Below are 19,028 nucleotides of genomic sequence, written 5' to 3'. Positions count from 1 at the left end.
TGCTACTTCTTTGATATACTTTCTCTTATCATCTCTAAACAGTAGACTTATTATTTCCTTTTTCTTTGTAACAACTACAACAACAGAAAAGCATTCCAGTTCCTTCTGGTCAACTTTACCATATTTTTGATCCTCAGTTTATTGGGGGCCCTAGTTTATGGCACTTTCATAATAGATTTGCTACACCTCTACCTTCATCCTTGATTACTCTTCCTTCTTTATATCTTCTACATATATTATTTAAACTTTCAGATGAGTAGACAGCCATTCAACTTTCCTGAGCTGTCTCCTGTTTTATTTAAATTATTTCACAATTATTCAGCTAAAAGTTTTTGGATTTTTAAAATCTCCCTTTGTTAGCCATAATCCCTTTTCGAGACTCAAGTCTGTGGGTCAAAAATTTTTTGCCTTTGGGGCGCCCGAGTGGCTCGGTCGTTATGCGTCTGCCTTCAGCTCAGGCCATGATCCCAGGGTCCTGGGATGGAGCCCCGCATCGGGCTCCCTGCTCAGCGGGAAGCCTGCTTCTCCCTCTGCCACTCCCCCGCTTGTGCTCCCTCTCTCGCTGTCTCTCTTTCTGTCAAATAAATAAATAAAATCTTCAAAAAAAAAAAAATTTTTTTTTGTCTTTGAACTTTTGTAAAATTTTCCCAAAGTCCAGGACACTTGTCTGACTCTAGAGTCCAGGGTTTTCTTTTGTGGCCATCATAAACCATGAGCTTGGAGTTCTCAACATTTTTTATATCATAGCACATCATTTATGATAGTCTCCCATGTGACACACCCTCACCATTTACCCAAGTTTTACAAACCTCAAATATACCTTGTCTGAAAGTAAAACATTGTAATCATATTTAATTGTCACATATATTTGCTATATGTCAGTTCTGATTGCTCTCTACAATGTTGGTAGTGACATTGAGAAACAGGCTCTTGATTACGTAGACTTTCATGCTACTTGCTACATCAACCTTTGCCTCCCACTCAGGAAAGCATACCTGTAAGAACATAGGAGCAATGATACCATCAGATATCATTTGACTACACTCAAGTGTATGTATTTTTAGAAAGTAGCTGATTTACAATTTTAGTTCTTTCACTATTAGTAACACATTACTTAGGATTCACTTCATGGGCCAAGACCATGAAGCTGAAGATGACAGAGATGATTTCTCCCCTCCACACCAGCAGCTAGCTTTTCCTCATTGGTCAAAATTAAATGCAGGCCTCACTTGATTTTGGTTATGAAGGCAGTCAGTAATTTACCTGATCAGGGTGGGCCAAGTCTCCTTTCTTAACAGATAACCCTCCTTTGTACAATCTGGGTGCCACTTGCCTCAGTAGTCCGTAACATTCTCCAGTAGTCATTATTTCTAACCTGGTAGTACTTTGGCAGTCTGTATGAACATTTTAAATATGGCAGTGAATTCCATCATGTCTTTAGAGTAAAAAAATGCAAGTTTTTGCAATCTTTTAATTTAAAATAAGTTGATCCCGACAGAATTTGAAGCTAGACACAAAATTGTCTGTAAAAGGTATTTTTCTAACAAATCTTAACAATGCATACTGAATTTAAAACTGTTAGATGATGAGACAATGCACTCAGTGATGAAAGCACCAAGGACAAACAGGCTGGAAAGGAAAGAGAAGGAAAGGAGAGGAAATTATACATTTGGGCATTTTGGACAGGCCTTCCATCCATGCTGGTCTCCTCCTAATATATAGAGTATGTCTAAACTGGAATTCTTTTTCCTTTTTAATTAAGAGCCATTTGGAATGAACAATTTTTCATTGTCCAGCTCCTTGTATTATAATATCCACAGTATGTTACATTAAAGCCAATCTATTGCTTATGCAAAATATAGGATTTTCTTAGAACTTGCTTCTCAGAGTATTTCAAGACTCCTGACACACCTTAATAAATACGTTCTGTACTCCAATGTCTCCAGTGTAAAGAGAATATAATCTTTAGTAAAGGTGGTGATAAACTTTTTTTTAAAAAAAAACCTAAATTTTATGTACGAAGCCCCTTTCCTATCTGTGTGCCCAACTCCAGTTCAATTTCCCTGATGTTTTTTACCTAGAAAATTTGACCAAGTTAATCGATTGAAACTGCTCTTCAAAATCCTAAAACATCCTTTTCAGATCTAAAAAAGACTTTCAAAGTTCTTCCCTGTAGCCAGGAAATCAAAATATAACATGGCAGAAGACAAACAGCTTAGATGTGGTCCTTTGGCTACCTGAATATCTTCTGACAAAGCAGAAGGGAAAAAAAGAAATGAAGGAAGGAAGGGGGAGGGAGAGAAGGAGAAAAGGAGAGGCAGAGAAGAGTAAATATCACAATATTAGATTGTTTCAAAATGAGCACTTATTTTTTTTTAAAGATCCATACAGTCTATTAGCAAATGTATTAGGATGCAGTGGTTAATATTTTTAGAATTGGCCTTACTATTTTCATGATCCTCTTTTTAAACTTCTTTTTGCTAATACCTATATTTCTAAGGATAAAGGAAAATTTTTTCTTACAATATTAATACAACTCTACAGTCTTGTAATGCATAATGGTACCAAGAGTTGGAGCCCTCCCTCTCCATTGGGTTGGACTTAACCTTAGTGAATGCAAAATTCTGTACTTTCTCACTTTCGCCCACTAGGCAACGGCAATAAATACCCACAGCAAATACCATAAAGCACTTCAAACATGGTGAACATCAAGGCTTAGCTGGTTATACTAATCTTTCTTCACTTCCCAGAAAAACTATCTTTTTAAAATTCAGACTTCACTTTTTTACAACAATTCTCACATCAATTTATTTTTAAGAACTAAAACATTACCCTAAAACATACTATTAACTTATTAAGCACTACCCCAAAAATTATTTCTATGGACATCTTCCACACAACAAAAATCAAGACTATTTGTTTTTTCGGTTCAGAAGTCGCATGGTAGCTTTTAAGTAATCTCTCCACCCAACGTGGGGCTCGAACTTACAACTCCGAGGTCAAGAGTTGCGGGCTCTACTGACTGAGCCAACCAGGTGCCCCTCACAAGGTAATTTTTTTTTAAGCACAGTTAAAAGCACTCCATTTGTGATTTTCATAGAGGATGTGAAAGTCTGAACAAAAGTCATCCAATCAGAGGGTCAACTACATCCTCAGATCCTTAATTGCGTGGAAGAAATTTTGTGGAGTTCACATGTACCTAAGCTGTAAAACCTTAGCAGTAATACTCTGGCCTCGAACCTTCACTTTTAAAAGTCACCTGAGATTCCACACTTGACCTAGAACAAAGCAGCAGTTTTTCTGAATCATCTCTATGCCTTCGCGTCCAAAGTTCCCCTACACTTTGAGACCTGGGGGACAGGGTCTCAAATTGGATATAAGTTTCTTTTGCCAGATCATCTTCCCAGAAGGATTCTGACCTACATTGCAGTTTACAAACTTTGTACAACAGGAAAAAAATCAATGGCAAGACAACAACACAGGCAGTACCGCTCACCACGACAAGAAAAGACACTCGAGAATCATCTTCTTCTTTAACTCTGTCAGTAGAAAAGGTAATACATTGGTCTTTCTGGGGAGGCACTCCTTTCGGACAGACACATGCTATGTATTGCCTACCAGGCTCCAAGCCATCTATGGTTACTTGGCTCTTGCTGGAGTCTGAATTCAGCAGCAGCAGGTCCTTCTCACCATACTTGGAGTACCATACTGTCATCTCAGACTTATGTGTGGTGTTGATGGTGTTCCACATCAAAGTCACACTCTCTTCAGTCTCACCGACTACCCTGAGATTTTCTATCGTGGCATTCTTTTCCATTGGCGTCGCTTGATCCACCGATGCCAACTCTTCTTTTTTACTTGCACTGGCTGAGGGAAGCTTACTTCCACCCATCTCCACCTTTAAATTTCTTTTCCCATCTGGGTGGAGCTGGAGTGACTGCTGGCTGGCCATGGTGGGGCTTGTTGAAATTCTAGTGCTTAGAGTTGTGGCTGAAGAAACGATGGAGGAGAGGAAAGGAGATGAGGAGAAGAAAGCAGTGGAGGGAGGAAATGAAGTAGAAGTAGAAAGAAAAATGGAAGAAGCAGGGGAGGAAGAAGGCCAGGGAGATGACAATGAACCAGGTACGGATGTAGCTCTAGCTCCTGGCTGGACTTCTTCCTCAGGGTGATCTCCAGTTCTTTCAGAGGTATCTGATGATATGGTGGTCATGACAACACCAACCACTGTCACAGTAACCACAGCTTCTGACATTCCAGCCAAATTTTTGGCCTTACATTTGTAATCCCCAGCATCCTTGTAAGAAATGCCTGTCAAGCTTATTATGGACCATCTGACTCCTTCCCCTGGAGATTCCTGAATTACTGTAAGAAAAAATATATATATACTCTGTGAGGGGAAAAAAAGGAGAAACTCAAGCAACATGCTAACCGATCTGGTTCTACCTGCATCCCTTTCATATAAACCAAGAGGGAAATGGCACACTATCACCAGTCTCTGATAGAAGGTGGTAGTTCTGTATATTGTCTACATGAAGGTCTAGGACATGTCAAGTACCATGAGGTCTGTATGGAGAATGGTATTTTAAAAAGACACAAGGGTATGAATTGGGAGACTTGGTTTTAGTAAACGTTTGTTCACAGGTTAGTATGTAATTTCAGACAAGTCAGTTAGCATCTTTAGGCCTCTGTTTCTGTACTTTTAAAATAAGGGGATAAGACAAAGTGATCTCAAGGATGCCCTCCAGTTTTAACTCACTGTGGTCCCATAAAATGGTTTTTACAAGATCTTAAATATTTCCCCAAATATTTTTTCATTGTAATAAAATGCTATCTATCTACACAGCCAGATGGCATAGCAGATCATTTTCTGGCATAGAGAAGTCATAATTAGTATTCTCAGTCTTTCATTTTATATTTAATCTAGATAAATTAGTAAAACATGGATTCTTTTATTTGTAGAATAATATATAGTTTTTGCAAAATTGGAATTTTACTTTCCTAAACACTAAAACCTAACATATTACCATTCTGTCTTGATTTCTGAAGCTTTCTGTAGAATAATAATGTACTAAGCGGTATCTTAGTATCCCAAAATTTAACTTAATACCATAAGCTGTGGGCCATTTACTATCTACTTATAAGAATATTAGGGCTTAACTATTTCTTATTCCATCAGGTTTCATTATTTTTACTTTGATTTACATTTAATTTTAAGGAGTTTTTAAAATATGTATCACTTTAATTCATCAGAATATCACTATTGAAACTAAGGCCAAAACATTGAGTTGGTCATAGTAGGATCTAAAAAGTCTATGTAACCAATATTTCTAAAAATTATACTTTTTGCTTCATGATAAGGTTTGCATGTAATTTATTATTTAAATGATCATTCAAAAATGAGAAACCTGTATGAAAATCTTTTCTAAGAAAACTGTAATAGTTACACATTTTAAAGTGAGCCATATCCAAGATGATGCAGCAAGACAAAGGGCCTTACTTGCAATCATCCAGCCACTGGATCATGTTGTTTTCTCTCTAAAAAAAAATCAGATTGTCTAATTTCATCTATGTAGTTAGATATACTGAGGAAAATATTAACCAATAAAACGAACCTTTCAAATTCCTTTCACCCAACAATCTTGGCATATTTTATTAGAATTAACTAGCCAATTTTGGGGGCGCCTGGGTGGCTCAGTCGGTTAAGCGTCTGCCTTCAGCTCACACCATGATCTCAGGGTCCTGGGATCTAGCCTGCATCGGGCTCCCTGCTCTGCGGGGAGTCTGCCTCTCCCTCTGCCCCTCCCCGTGCCTGTGCTCTGCCTGTCTCTCAGATAAATAAATAAAATCTTTAAAGACAGGAAAAAAGAAAATACCTGTATAATTAACTGGCGAGCTGTCGGATCTGGTCCAGGTGAGCTGTGGGGTAGGGTAGCCAGAAGCGTCACACCGCAGCAGAACATTACTGCCCAGAGCAGACGTGATCTGGGTGGCCGAGGTCATAACAGACGGCTTCACACACTGCTCCAGCTCAGCCCGCTGAAACAAAATCCCTGTCAGGCGCTCAGGCTCACTACAGATCATCAGTGGATCGAGAAGCACTACAGCAGGGTCTGCAACTTTTGACAGCTCGATCATTTTGGAAATGTGACAGTCACAGAACCAAGGGTTGTCCTGCAGACCTAAACCAGAAGGGAGGAAAAGATTGATAAAGGTTATTCTGTTGACTTCCGCTTACATCACAGCCTCTTGGGCAAGCAGGGGTCTGCACTGTCTCCCTAAAAAGCAGAAGTGCTTTGAGAGATGAAATGGAATCACCTCCCTGTCAGTTTTGCCCTGCAGTTTGGCTACCTGAATGAACAGAGCCTGTCAGGTCAGGTCATTAGTGATCATAGCCAACATTTACTGAGCATTTACTCTGGACAAGGCTCTGTTCTAAGCACTTATCTGTATTGTTTCATTTAATCCCAAAAGATGAGGAAGAGGATTACTACTCCCATTTTAAAAATGAAGAAGCTGAGGTACAGAGAAATCAAATGATTTGAGCAGGGCCATATAGCTTAATCAGCATCCAAGCCAAGGTTTTAATCCAAGTACCACCGAACACTAGAAATACAGGGCTAGAGATAGTTCTAGGGTGCTAGGAAAGTACTAATATTATTGTAGATATTGGAGGGTGTAGAGAGGCACCTAATTCAGCCCACACTATGTCATGGTTTTGTGTGATTTGAAGACCTGTGAAGGTAGTACAAGTTCTGTGTAGCAGAAGTATAGAGTGAGAAGCACGCAATGTCGGGAGATAAGACTGGAAACGGGCAGAGGCTGGAACAGAGCTTGGCATGAATGTCATGCGTGGTGGCCAAGAAGGTGCACTGCTCAAATCCCCTTCACGAGAGAATCAGCAGCAAGGAATACAGTTAGCTGACAGCCTCCAATTGGAGGACTGCCTCCCTCAGCTTTCGAACTGTTAGCAGAAGTGCGTTGGCCTTCAAGGGGACCGTCAGTGAGAGCTTTCAAGGAAAGTGAGGAAAATGTAACTATTAGAAACTAGAGGAAAGGAGACCTTTGATGGAGTAGCAGAAAGTTGAGAAACACTGTCACCTGTGGTTAACATGGAAAGTATAAAGTGCACTCAATGAAACGAATGTTCTCGCTAAGGATATTTCCACACCAAGTGCTGAGAGTGCTACCTGGCGTCTTCTTGCTGCTCACGGTAAAATGGGAAAGGACAGACAGCAGGTAAGGAAGAACCGTTAAAGAGAAAGGAGCTGAAACTTGCTGGGTTCAATAATAAAACTGAACATAGTAAAGTAAAAAAAAAAAAAAAAAAAAAAAACAGCCTCCTTCTTACTCCTGGCCTCTCCAAAGTTCTCAAACTAAGAAAGGCCTTCTGAGCAAAAATCAGATCCAGGGAGGGTGAAACTATAAAATTATTTGCTAAGACCCCAGAAAGATCTAAGACGGTGCTTCAGAGCCCTTAGCAGACAAAAGTCTCTAAAGATGTTAAGTGTGATGATGTCCCACAGCAGCCTCACATAAAGCCCAAGGCTGCAGGGGCTTTATCTCAAAAAGGTTTGTGGTTGTGGCTTTTTACCAGTAGAGTAGATTATACATTGATTAATAAGGAGAAAAGACAGAACTGCCATTTTTAAAAATGCTGACCATGTTGGAAGATTTAAACGTTCATTCGTAAGTTCTTTTTACATCTATTTTTGTTTATATTTATGTCTATTTTTATCATAATAGCACTTCATGATTGGTTCATATTTTTCTTCCAGTATTGGTAAAAACTCAGTGTTTTTTTTTTATCTTCTATCTTAGAAATTTCATTTATGGGTGAATTACCTTGAACTTCTTCCTCTTACATTTAGTCCTGTGAATCTATGACCAGTCTCTAATATCCAACTTGCCAGCAAACATCAAATTCATTCTGTCATGTAATAATTACTATGTGAGTAAATGTTATGCTCTCAAAACACTTGTTATGCTAGATTTTTTCTTTATAAAATAATAACAAAACAAGTTGACAGTTATTGATTGCTTCCTATGTGGCAAATATTGTACCCTGTCAGGAATTGTAAAGGGTCTGAGTTTGATCCTACTTTAGATGGCCAACACCTCCCAGTTGGCAGAAGACGCAAGTTTTATCCTACTTTAGATGGCCAACACCTCTCAGTTGGTCAGAGACGGAGGATAGTTTACAGCTCTGGAGGAAGACATTATCTTCATTATACTGGGCAGTAAACATGCCTACCCTTTCTCTGGAGGGAGACATACCTTTACCTTCCAAAGCAGTTCTGTACACAAACATCCTTAAAAAGATAGTTGAGGACAAAAGACAGTCAGTGACAGCATCTGGCTCACAAGACTTGCAGAAATGTGAGAGGCCTTGGAAAATTATCTTCCAACAGTGCTAAGCATGCTAAAGGATTTGTCTACCTCAATCCTGACAATAGCTGAGGTAGATAACATTAGTACCATCCTCATTTTAAAGAGGAGAAAGCCAACACTCAGAGAGGTTAAGGGATCTGCCTGTGGTCATACAACTGGATATAGTCAGGATTTGAACCTTGGTATCCTGATTTTAAAGCTTTCATTCTCAAACTCTATCTGTCTTACCTGACCTCAGGAAGTTAGTATGATTCTTTTGAGTTTCACATCAGAGAGGACACTAAAGCACAAAGAGATTATTGCCTTGATTCTGTAAGTAGCTTAGAATCCTAAGTCCCAGATGTTTCAGCCTCCTAATCTAATATTCCTTCCACCATAACTCATTTCGTCACCTCAAAACATCTAGAGCCATGGGTGGCAGCTGTAAGTGCTATTATCTATAAACACATGTCAAAGCAGTGATGTCTGGAGCACAAATGTCTACATAGGGAAAGATCCAAGAACTGTAACATTAACAGTTTTATTCATGCTTTGAAACTATCATAAACATGTGTTAATGGTGAAATAAAATTTTTTTTAAAGATTTATTTACTTATTTGAGAGAGAAAGAAAGAGAGCACGCGTGCGCATGTGAGCAGGGAAAGGGGCCAAGGGAGAGGGAGAGAGAGAATCTCAAGCAGACTCTCTGCGAGCATGGAGCCCAATGCAGGGGCTCCATCTTACAACCCTGATATCATGACCTGAGCTGAAATCAAGAGTCGGACACTTAACTGACTGAGCCACCCAGGCGCCCCTGAAACAAAATTCTTTTAAAAATTAATCCAGGGCACCTGGGTGGCTCAGTTGTTAAGTGTCTGCCTTCGGCTCAGGTCATGATCCCAGGGTCCTGGGATCGAGCCCCACCTCGGGCTCCCTGCTCCCTGGGAAGCCTGCTTCTCCCTCTCCCACTCCCCCTGCTTGTGTTCCCTCTCTCACTATGTCTCTCTCTGTCAAATAAAATAAAATAAAAAAGTCAAATAAAATAAAATCTTTGGGAAAAAAATATATAAAATAATAAATAAAATAAATAATAAAAATAAAAATCCAACTGGCTCTGTCTTAAAGTTACATAAAACAGGAAAATATTTTTAATTTAATTTAATTTATTCTAGCTTTGAAATATCAAGGTCAAAGGCACAACTTTTAAAACCCGAATAATAATAGTGACCTGAGTGTTGAACCCATTCATCAAGTGTTTTGTTTTGTTTTGTTTTCCTTTTGGGGACAGAGGTACAAAAACTCCCTGAAGTTAAACTGTTATTTGTACTGCATTCCTTCAAGGCAACATACCAACCACAATCACAGTAATTTGCACTAAAATTTAGGTCATCTAACTATTCTTGGATAGGGGCAAATCAACTTTGCCTTATTCCTTTTCTAAAAGGATAATGTTTTCCATGCATCACAGTAGTTGAATTAAATGTGCTATTTTTTGGTGAAAAGTCAGCAATAAATTTCTGTTCAAAAGTAATTCTGCAGACTATAAGCTCTTGAAAGCAAAAACCATGCCTTAGTCAGTTTTGTGGTGGCAGTGGCATTTAACAAATCGGGGGAAAGTAAGGTCTTTTCGACAAATGGTGGGGGAACAACTGGACATCTGCATGGAAAAAACCTCAACCCCTACCTCACACTATACTCAAAAACTGTTTTGAGATGGACCACAGTCATAAGCATAAAAGCTAAGAATATTAAAGCCAGAAATTGAATATAAAAGTTAAAACTATAAGGAAAATAGAATCTCTGTGACTTGTAGGCAGGCAAATATTTCTTAGATGAGACACACAAAGCACTAACTATAAAAGAAAAAAACTGATAAATCAGATGTCATTAAAATTTAAAACTTTTGGGGCGCCTAGGTGGCTCAGTCGTTAAGCGTCTGCCTTCAGCTCAGGTCATGATCCCAGGGTCCTGATATCGAGTCCCGCATCGGGCTCCCTGTTCAGCGGGGGGCCTGCTTCTCCCTCTCCCACTCCCCCTGCTTGTGTTCCCTCTCTCACTGTGTCTCTCTCTGTCAAATTAAAAAAGAAAAAAAGATTAAAAATAAAATAAAATAAAATTTAAAACTTTCTTACCAAAGACACCATGAAGAAAATGAATAAATCACAGATTTGGAGAAAATATCAATAACACATGTAACTAACAAAAGGCTTGTATTTAATAATTTAAAAAAATTTTTTTTAGTTATATATTGGCATAAAGGAATATAGCAATGACCAATAAGCCAATGAAAGCATGGTCAACACCATTAGTCTTCAGGGAAATGCAAATTAAAATCACGATGTCAAATCACTCCCTGACCCATCACCCCCAGGAAAGGCTGAAGTGAGAAAAATCTGACAACATCAAGTGTTGGTAAGGATATGGAGCAAGTAGACTGTTGTACAGTACTAGTGGGAGTGTACAATGGTACAACATCTTTGGAAAATTGGCAGTTTCTTAATAAGATATATAGCCATCCTGTGACCTAGCAATTTGAAGACTAGGAATTTATCCAAGAGAAATGAAAATATGTGCTACAAAAAGCTTTGCACAAGAATGTTAATAGCAGCTTAATTCATAATAGCTAAAGACTGGTAACAGCCCATGTGTCCAAAAACAGGAGAAAGGATGAACAATTCATATATTCATAAAACTGAAAATGATTCAGCAGAAGGAACTACCCATACAGGCAGTGACGTGGATGAATCTCAAAAACAATAATGCTAAATGAAAGAAGCCAGGCACAAGGGCCATCTTACATGATTCCATTTACGTAAAATTCTAGGGCAGACAAAATTAACCTATTGCAATGAAATAAAAACAGTGGTTGCTTGAAATGGAGGACATTGATTGAGAAGAGGAGCAGGGGAACTTCCCAGTGTGATGAAATTATTCCATATCTTAATGAGGGTGTGGGTTTCGTGGGGGTATTTCATTTATCATCATTTACTAAGCTGTACACTTAAGATCCACGTGTGCAAATTATACCTCAACTCCTCAATTTAGAAAAGGCTTTAAAAACAAAAGAATGATATCTCTGGAGATGGACTGAACTTGAAGCTTGACTCTGCGTCTTCACCAGCTGTACAAAGCAGGTAATAATCACAGACCCAATTTACGGCATTGTCCTGAAGGCTGAGATACTGCCAGGGAGTCCCCAAAAGAGCACCTGGCAAGGAGTTAACTATGTGGATTTATCTCCTCTGTGCCTCGAAAAGAACAGGCATATCAACAGGGATTGAGGAGTGTTTTTGAATTAAATGAATGCCATTTTAGAAAAATTTTGTGGGAATACTCGTGTGGCTACTGCCCTTCAGGTAAACTTTATTCTGAACAGGAAAAGAACTCATGTTTGCAACTGAGCAAATTCGAGTACCAGTAAAAAGCCCCCCAAAAAGCATTTTATGTCCTCTCCTGCATGCTTTTTCCAAGACAAAGAGTATTGGGCCTTACAGAGTCTGCCTGTGTAAATATTTGTGTATCCCTGAGGAAGAGGCCATGGAAATTTACCTGTATTGCAAATAAAAAATCCAGTCTAGTTTCACAGTTCATTTAAATGTTTACTTGCAGGACACTAGTTTATGTTTGTATGATACATTAGAGGACAATTTTATTAAGTTGATATTTTTACTCATGTAGAAAAGAGGAGTAATGGAAAAGCCTCTTCCTAATTTTTTTTTTTAAATAAAGACATGACTTAAAGAGATCAGTAATGCATATATGAAGAAGAGAACTCTGGTATTATTACATACAATACCTTGCATGACAAAGGAATGGGGAACAGCAAGAGCTGTGGAGCCAAACCACCTGTATTCATACCCCAGCTCCATCACTGTGTGATGGGTACATTTGGACACGTGGCTTAACGTGTATCTCAATTCTTCTTTTATAAAATGGGGATGAAATGGTACTTACCCCAGGGTTAACATGAGACCGGAAAAAGTTATATCTATAAAGTATAAGAACTGGGTTTGGCCCTGAGCTCCATTAATATTAGCTATTACTATTGTTACAAACAGAACTTCCATCTGCTAACAGTAATAAACACAAGACACTAACAAATAAAACAGACTATATTCCACTATAATAATAGAAAAGTAAATTCTCCAGGGCACCTGGAAAGATATAATTGCTACAGTTAAACACTGAATTCTAGAAAAGCTAGAACTGGTTTTCATCACCATATTTTAATGATGAAATTGGAAGACTCAGATATAGGTAAAATAACAGAAAAAGCTAAAATAGAGGAGTCTTTCTTTATAAGACACTCCCATCTCAATCTCAGCTGCTATGGATTATTGTCGATCTAAAATCATAACCTTAGAGGCTGTTCACCTCATATTCTAAAGAACTGTCACATAAACTATCTCATAATATTCTCATTACAATCCTATGAGCAAGAGAGAGTGAGTCCTCCTACCTCCATTTTCCAGATGCGAAAACTGAGTTTTCTGTGTGTGATTCACACACATGAGCTAGTCTTTTAGAGGAGAGCACGTCTTTTCCCTTTCATTACATAGCAGGCAGGCCTTGCTAAGACCGGCTGCCACATATGACTGGTCATGTTTCAAAATGTCTTTTGTTATTTATTATCATGATTATCATCATTATTATAAAAGCAATGCATGATCAATGCAGAACATTTTGAAAATACAGAATACTGAAAAGATGTCCCATCACCCAAAGAGGACAGTCAACCAGCTAGTGTATTTTTCAGTCTTTTTCTTTGCACATTTTAAAATAGTATGATCGTGTACAATTACACACCCTGCTTTTTAAATTTAATGTTATACCAAAAGCATTTTCATGTTACCCCTTTAAAGAATGGTTTTGAAGCAGAATCTGAACCCTATAACATAGATAAAGCTGTTTATCTCCATTGACAGTGAAATTCATAACTCTTTTCATTTCATCCCTAATTTTTCATCCAGATTTAACTCATTAAAAATGAGTTAATTAATGTCCTCTAAATCAATTCTTTATAGTGATACTAGCAATATTAGCAACTAATCATTACAGAGCTATTAATAGCAATTCGGTAATTTGATTTTATTTTCTACTATATATCTCCTCTTGGTAAATCTAAAGAAACTTAGAAAAATGTGTAGAGAAACAGAATCTCAATATTTAAATTAAGACAGTTTCCAGCTATTAGTCCTAAGGACTAAATTAGTGGCTAAAATGGAGTAAATAAATACTATCGTATAGGTTTACATGGTGCCTATTATGGTATACATAATAAGAAGGACTCCACAACTATCGTTAAATTAATGTTTTTTCCACTCACCCTACAATACTTCTTTTATTCTCTAATAAAAATGTTTGAAGCACTAGATAAGCAGTAGGCAAACATAAAATAGGTATAGAATAAATACATGGTTTTTCCTCTTTCTATTTGGTTCTAATCACTCATACTTTTAGTCTCATAAGCACCAAAATGCATTTACATTTCAACCAAAGCAATGCTAAAATCATTTAAGTGCTGCCACAGCATTTTCCTTTTTATCAAAAAAAAAAATTCAAGTTATCTTTATTTATTTGTACTTCGCTTCAGCAAATATTTGAGCATGTGATATTGGTCAGTAGGGATTCCTGGCACAAATTTAGCATCGAGTTGCTTCTCACACCAAAAGGCTTAAAAGTCATTTCACTGGCCAAACACTCAGTTCTTTTCATCCTGTGAAATACAACCTCTTCCGTGGCCCTGATGGACATCACGAGTGAACTGACAACACAGCCTTACTGGGTGAACAAGAATTTAGTAGGAGATCGAATTGATTGATGAGAGCCTTAGGCTTATGTCTCACACAAAAGTATGAGAGGCCTCACTGCCCACAGGTACCCCTGAGAAGGGTCTCAGCTCATTGATTTCAATCTGCAACCATATTTACTGGGCATTCGCCATGTGCAGAGCGCCATGCAAAGCACTGTGGGAAGATACAAAAAAAGGAAGAGAGACTTAGTGGAAGGAGTTTATACTTTAAGAACCAAAGACAAATACCCACAGAACCTAAACAAAGTCAAGATCAAAGTCTACAAAACAAATCACAGCTACACTAATCCATTAGAAGATTGTCTTCATCATTTCTTTTTAGATTAAGAAAATCTGGAAGCTATTCTCCCTAACTAATAAATCCGCTGCCACCTCATAAAGATGCCAGTGCCCCTCTTCCACTCCTGAAGAGCCTGCTGCAGGGCTGAACAGAGAACAGAGCAGGTTGACTGTGGCAGAGCATGGAGCACTGATGTGCTCTCAGAATCAGGGCAGGTTGGTAGATCTTATCACTCAGCCCCAGGCTCGCTAACAGCAGCATTAGTCTCTCAGTTTATGAGGCGCTCTCCTCTCCCTCCTCCAGCACACACACACAGCCATTACACCTTACACAGGGTAAACAGGTCAGCTGACCTAGGTCAAGCAAAGAAAGTGCCGTCCCAACAAAAGTGCAAGTAGAGAGCAAGGAGCCAAATTCAATACATATGAAAAGACTGGACAACTGAAGGCATGCAAAACAAATTATCTGGACCCGAGAAGCCCAGAGGCTTCTGAACTTACCAAGAATAATTCTTCGTGGTGTAAGGTCCAGGCTTCGTGATGATGTTGTAAGTAAGTGGGACCAGCTCTCCAGGAAATCTGGTGGTAGTGTGGTTAGCCTGTTGCTTGATAAGTCCAAGTAGGCAAGGTTCTTCAGGTACCTGACCACCTCGTTTGGCACACTGGTTATTCTGTTGTTGTGCAAATCCAGGGTCCTCAGATGGGGCATGTCCAGCAAAGATGCCCAAGGGAAAGCAGCCAGAGAATTTCCATCCAAGCGCAACTCACGCAGCTGCTTTAGGTTGTAAAAGCTGCTGACATCAAGACTGGCCACGGAATTGTAAGTCACCCAGAGGTACTGGAGCTCCACCAGGTAGTAGAAGGCCTGTGCGGGGATCCTGCGGATGACAGTCTTCTCTAGACGTAGCTTCACAGTGTCCACAGGTAAGTTCGTAGGGACCTCGTTCATATCCAGGTCATTGCATAGCACCGACCTAGTGTCACAAGACCAATGGAAGGAAACTTGCTTTCCAAGACCCATGTGAAAAAATAATACCTGAAACATGCATCACTTTTTCATTTCCTACTGGTTTCACAAAATATTCGTTCAGCCTGACTGACCTATTCATAATTCATCATCATCTTCTTCTAGATTGAACCATATGAAATGGTCATTTTTGTAGGTTAAAAATGATCAAATATAAGCAATTTCAGGTGGTTCAACCTAATACAGATGGAGCTCTTTATGTGTCAGGCCTGTGCAGCATACCACATCTGCCTTATCTGATCATCAACAGCCCTATAATGTAGATACTGGGTAATAGGTAAAGGCACGGGCTCTGGAGTCAGGCTGATCTTGGTTCAGATCTAAGCTCTGCCACTTCCTCTGTGGCCATGAAAAGCCACTTCACCAGTCCCTCAACTTCAGTTTCCCATATAGCACTGTTAGGATGATTAATTGAAATGGATATAAAGTTTTATACCTTCCTGGCACATAATAGGCACTTAATGGCTATTTGCTATTTTTATCATCAATCTCATTTTTACAGAGAAAATAATTGAGGCCCACCAACACGAGGTACCTGCCCAAGGTCACATAGCTAATGGGTTACACAGCTGCCTTTTAAACCCACATCTGTCCAACTCCAAAATACACACTCCTAACCTCTTTAGGAAATGGCCTATTTTTTAAAAAAATCCCCTGTTGAAGTTATAAATTGATCCTTTTTAAGAAGGTAATTTAATTTTAAAAAGGAAGGGAGGGAGGGAGGAAGGAGAAAGAAAAAGGAAGTGTTCACACTAGATGCTTAAAGTTGAACTCTATTTTAATAATGTGACTGGCGCATTGCTCTCAGCCTAAGGAATAAACCAGAAACTGCGAGTTTATTCCTTTTACCACTCACTAACTCAAGTGACCTTGAATAAGTCACATTGTGATCTTGTTTAGTAGCACGTGTAAAACAGACATAGAAAAACAAGCCTGTCCCATGTGTGGGTGTGAAGGATGAAGAATCAGAGAATTTAGATTCATTTTAGCCTGAAAAAAGACCTATTTATCATTATATACTCACCCCCACTGGATTGCTGAAAACAGACAATAAAAATTTTGCCAAGCATAGCCTAAATTGTATAATGTATAAATACATTAGATGCACAAATACATTATACTTGTACATAGTAACAATGAAACAGCCGTTCGGTAAAAACACATGACATTAGATCAGTGAATTTCAAAAGCGTATAATGTGAAGAGAGGTAGATAGCATAAAGCTGGGGTGTACTGACGACAGGGTCATCTCCTTTCTGTAACTTTAGGAGATGGCTCTATGGAATCATTGAAATTCTCTGGGAACACCTCTTATTCTTCATCTCTATTCTGTATTACAAATTCCATTGCTACTTTATACAGGAATGATCTGGTTTCTACTCATTAGGTCAGCATTCCAGTGTGATGGAAGAAAGCCTACATAGGAAGCTGAAAGGTTTTATCAACTAGTCCCTGCATCAGTTCAGTGCTGTGACCTCGGACAAGTCATTTAATGTCTGTATGGTTGTGTTTCTTTGTCTATAAAATGACAGCAGTTGAACTAGATTATTTCTAGAGTCCTTGCTAGTCCTAATACACTACGGTTTTTATAAAATCCATCAATAATGGGGCCATCACCAAGAAACATTTCTGTGACTTTTCTCAAAAGTACCCTGCCCTGAGTCATTAACTGCTTCATATCTTTTGCCAAGTAGGTCTTTAATTTGTTACATTGTTCTCTTTGTCTTAAACCACCTAGTGAATATCTCAAAAAGATACCATGAGTTGGTTAAGTAAAGTTCATACAATAACAAGACAAATTACTCAAAAATATGTTTTAATTGTTATTTACTCGTTTAAAGTTGTAAGACATAAATTGGGCGATTCTTTCAACAAATTATTTTCTGTAAGAGTCTCACTGTTCACTTCAGCCAAGTCACAAAATAATCTTATTTTGTTATTAAATACACTCTTCCAGGGGCACCTGGGTGGCTCAGTCCTTAAGCATCTGCCTTGGGCTTCGGTCATGATCTCAGGGTCCTGGGATTGAGTCCCGCATTGGGCTCCCTGCTCAGCGGGGAGCCTGCTTCTCCCTCTCCCCACCCGGCCCTCCCCCCCACCCACCCCATGCTTTCTCTCTCGCTCTCTCTCCTCTCAAATAAATATCCTCTCCAAAAAAAAAAAAAAAAATCAAGTTCTACCATGTTTAGCTAACAAAAGTCCTGTTTTGCATTTAACTTCTATCTCAAAGGACTCACATATATATAAGTATGTAATTATTCTCAATTCACAGGTAGATGTTAAAGCAACCCAGAGGTTGACTAACTTCTCTGAGGCCCCCCAGTATCTGCGACAGAATTGATCCGCATCTTTCAAACTTCTTTTCTTTGTAAACTTTAAAATGAAAAATCTTAATTATGAACCTCTCTAATTTCACCCTTGTGATCTTCCTTCCTGCTTTTTAAAATCTATCTAGTTGGCATGAATAACCCTCAAAATGAAATGGAAAATCAGGGAAGCAAATCATCTGGGCACGTCAAGTACCTCCTGACCTGCCCTCCCTCCTGGGCTTTCTTTCTATAAACAAGCTAAGCTGGCCACACTCATTTCAGTGGTTTTGACCTCCTGAAAGGGACATGTTGTGAATATGAGTGCAATGGATATTTTTGCAATACAGAATGTGTTTGGGAATCTCAAATAATTTGAGGGGCTTTTAAAAGCTAAGCTGCTCAAAATGAAAACAATGGAGTGGGCAACCGGTATTAAAACAATGGAGTTAAAGCTATGTAAATTAAACCTTCTCTCCTCCGATATCTGGCCAACAATTTGCTTTCAAAATAAGGCTGTCTAGGTGGAGTTCTTTTCCTTAGAATCATTAGAACACTTAGTAGCAAGGAGAGGAGCATACCTTGATCCCGTGCCGTCGTTTCTGCCATGATAATCGCAGGTGCACTGTGAAGGACATAAACAGCTCACTCCCTCCAAAAAGCTAATAAGCACAATGCACAGACATGCTGAGAGACGCATCACTCTTTCTAGAGGTTATTTGAACAAAAAGTAAAAACCAAATCCTAAGCTTCAGAAACTGGTGTGCCAGGAATACAAACAGCCATTTAGTAACAGCAGATTACATGGGATTAGCTGAGATCTGTAGTTACTTAACCTTCAAGTGTATTTTACAGGGGATCAATCGACCTAGCCTTTGAATATGGTTTCAGCAAAGTAACACATTCTAAGGAAAATGAAAATGAAGCACATGTCAAGAAAATTTCAATAGGTGCCCATATCCAAATTTGCAAGAAAATAAGTCCTTTTTCTGTGGATGTAATTGCTACTATGTCTTGAAGATACACTTAATGTTAAAAATAATTCAATCTTTTAGCAGATGCTAGAAAATACTGCAGATTATTTATAACATTATACATTTTATTTTTTGCATTTATGATCTCCAAAAACAAAGTAAAAAAATCTAGTACCTAGATTTTTTAGGCAAAATGCTTCAATCCACCACTAAGTGGCAGGACTAAGACTCTGGCTCTCCCAGGTCACTTCAGAGCAGTGTAA

At 38.7% G+C, this 19,028-nt stretch overlaps 1 protein-coding gene across 1 annotated transcript; it reads right to left on the bottom strand.

The window, feature by feature from the left end:
- Positions 1 to 3,214: 3,214 nt before the first annotated feature.
- Positions 3,215 to 18,491, bottom strand: LRIT3 (leucine rich repeat, Ig-like and transmembrane domains 3). The gene is made up of 4 exons (XM_036098044.2): positions 18,373 to 18,491; positions 14,960 to 15,432; positions 5,874 to 6,179; positions 3,215 to 4,362 (listed from the first exon to the last, which is right to left on the bottom strand). The coding sequence occupies exons 1-4, from the start codon at positions 18,489 to 18,491 to the stop codon at positions 3,215 to 3,217; spliced, it is 2,046 nt and encodes a 681-aa protein (XP_035953937.1).
- Between the last annotated feature and the right edge of the window lie 537 nt (positions 18,492 to 19,028).

Source organism: Halichoerus grypus, chromosome 3, assembly GCF_964656455.1.
Source record: "Halichoerus grypus chromosome 3, mHalGry1.hap1.1, whole genome shotgun sequence".
Taxonomy (NCBI): Eukaryota; Metazoa; Chordata; class Mammalia; order Carnivora; family Phocidae; genus Halichoerus; species Halichoerus grypus.
The sequence above is the reverse complement of the archived record's forward strand: the minus strand, read 5'-3'. Positions and strand labels throughout refer to the sequence as shown.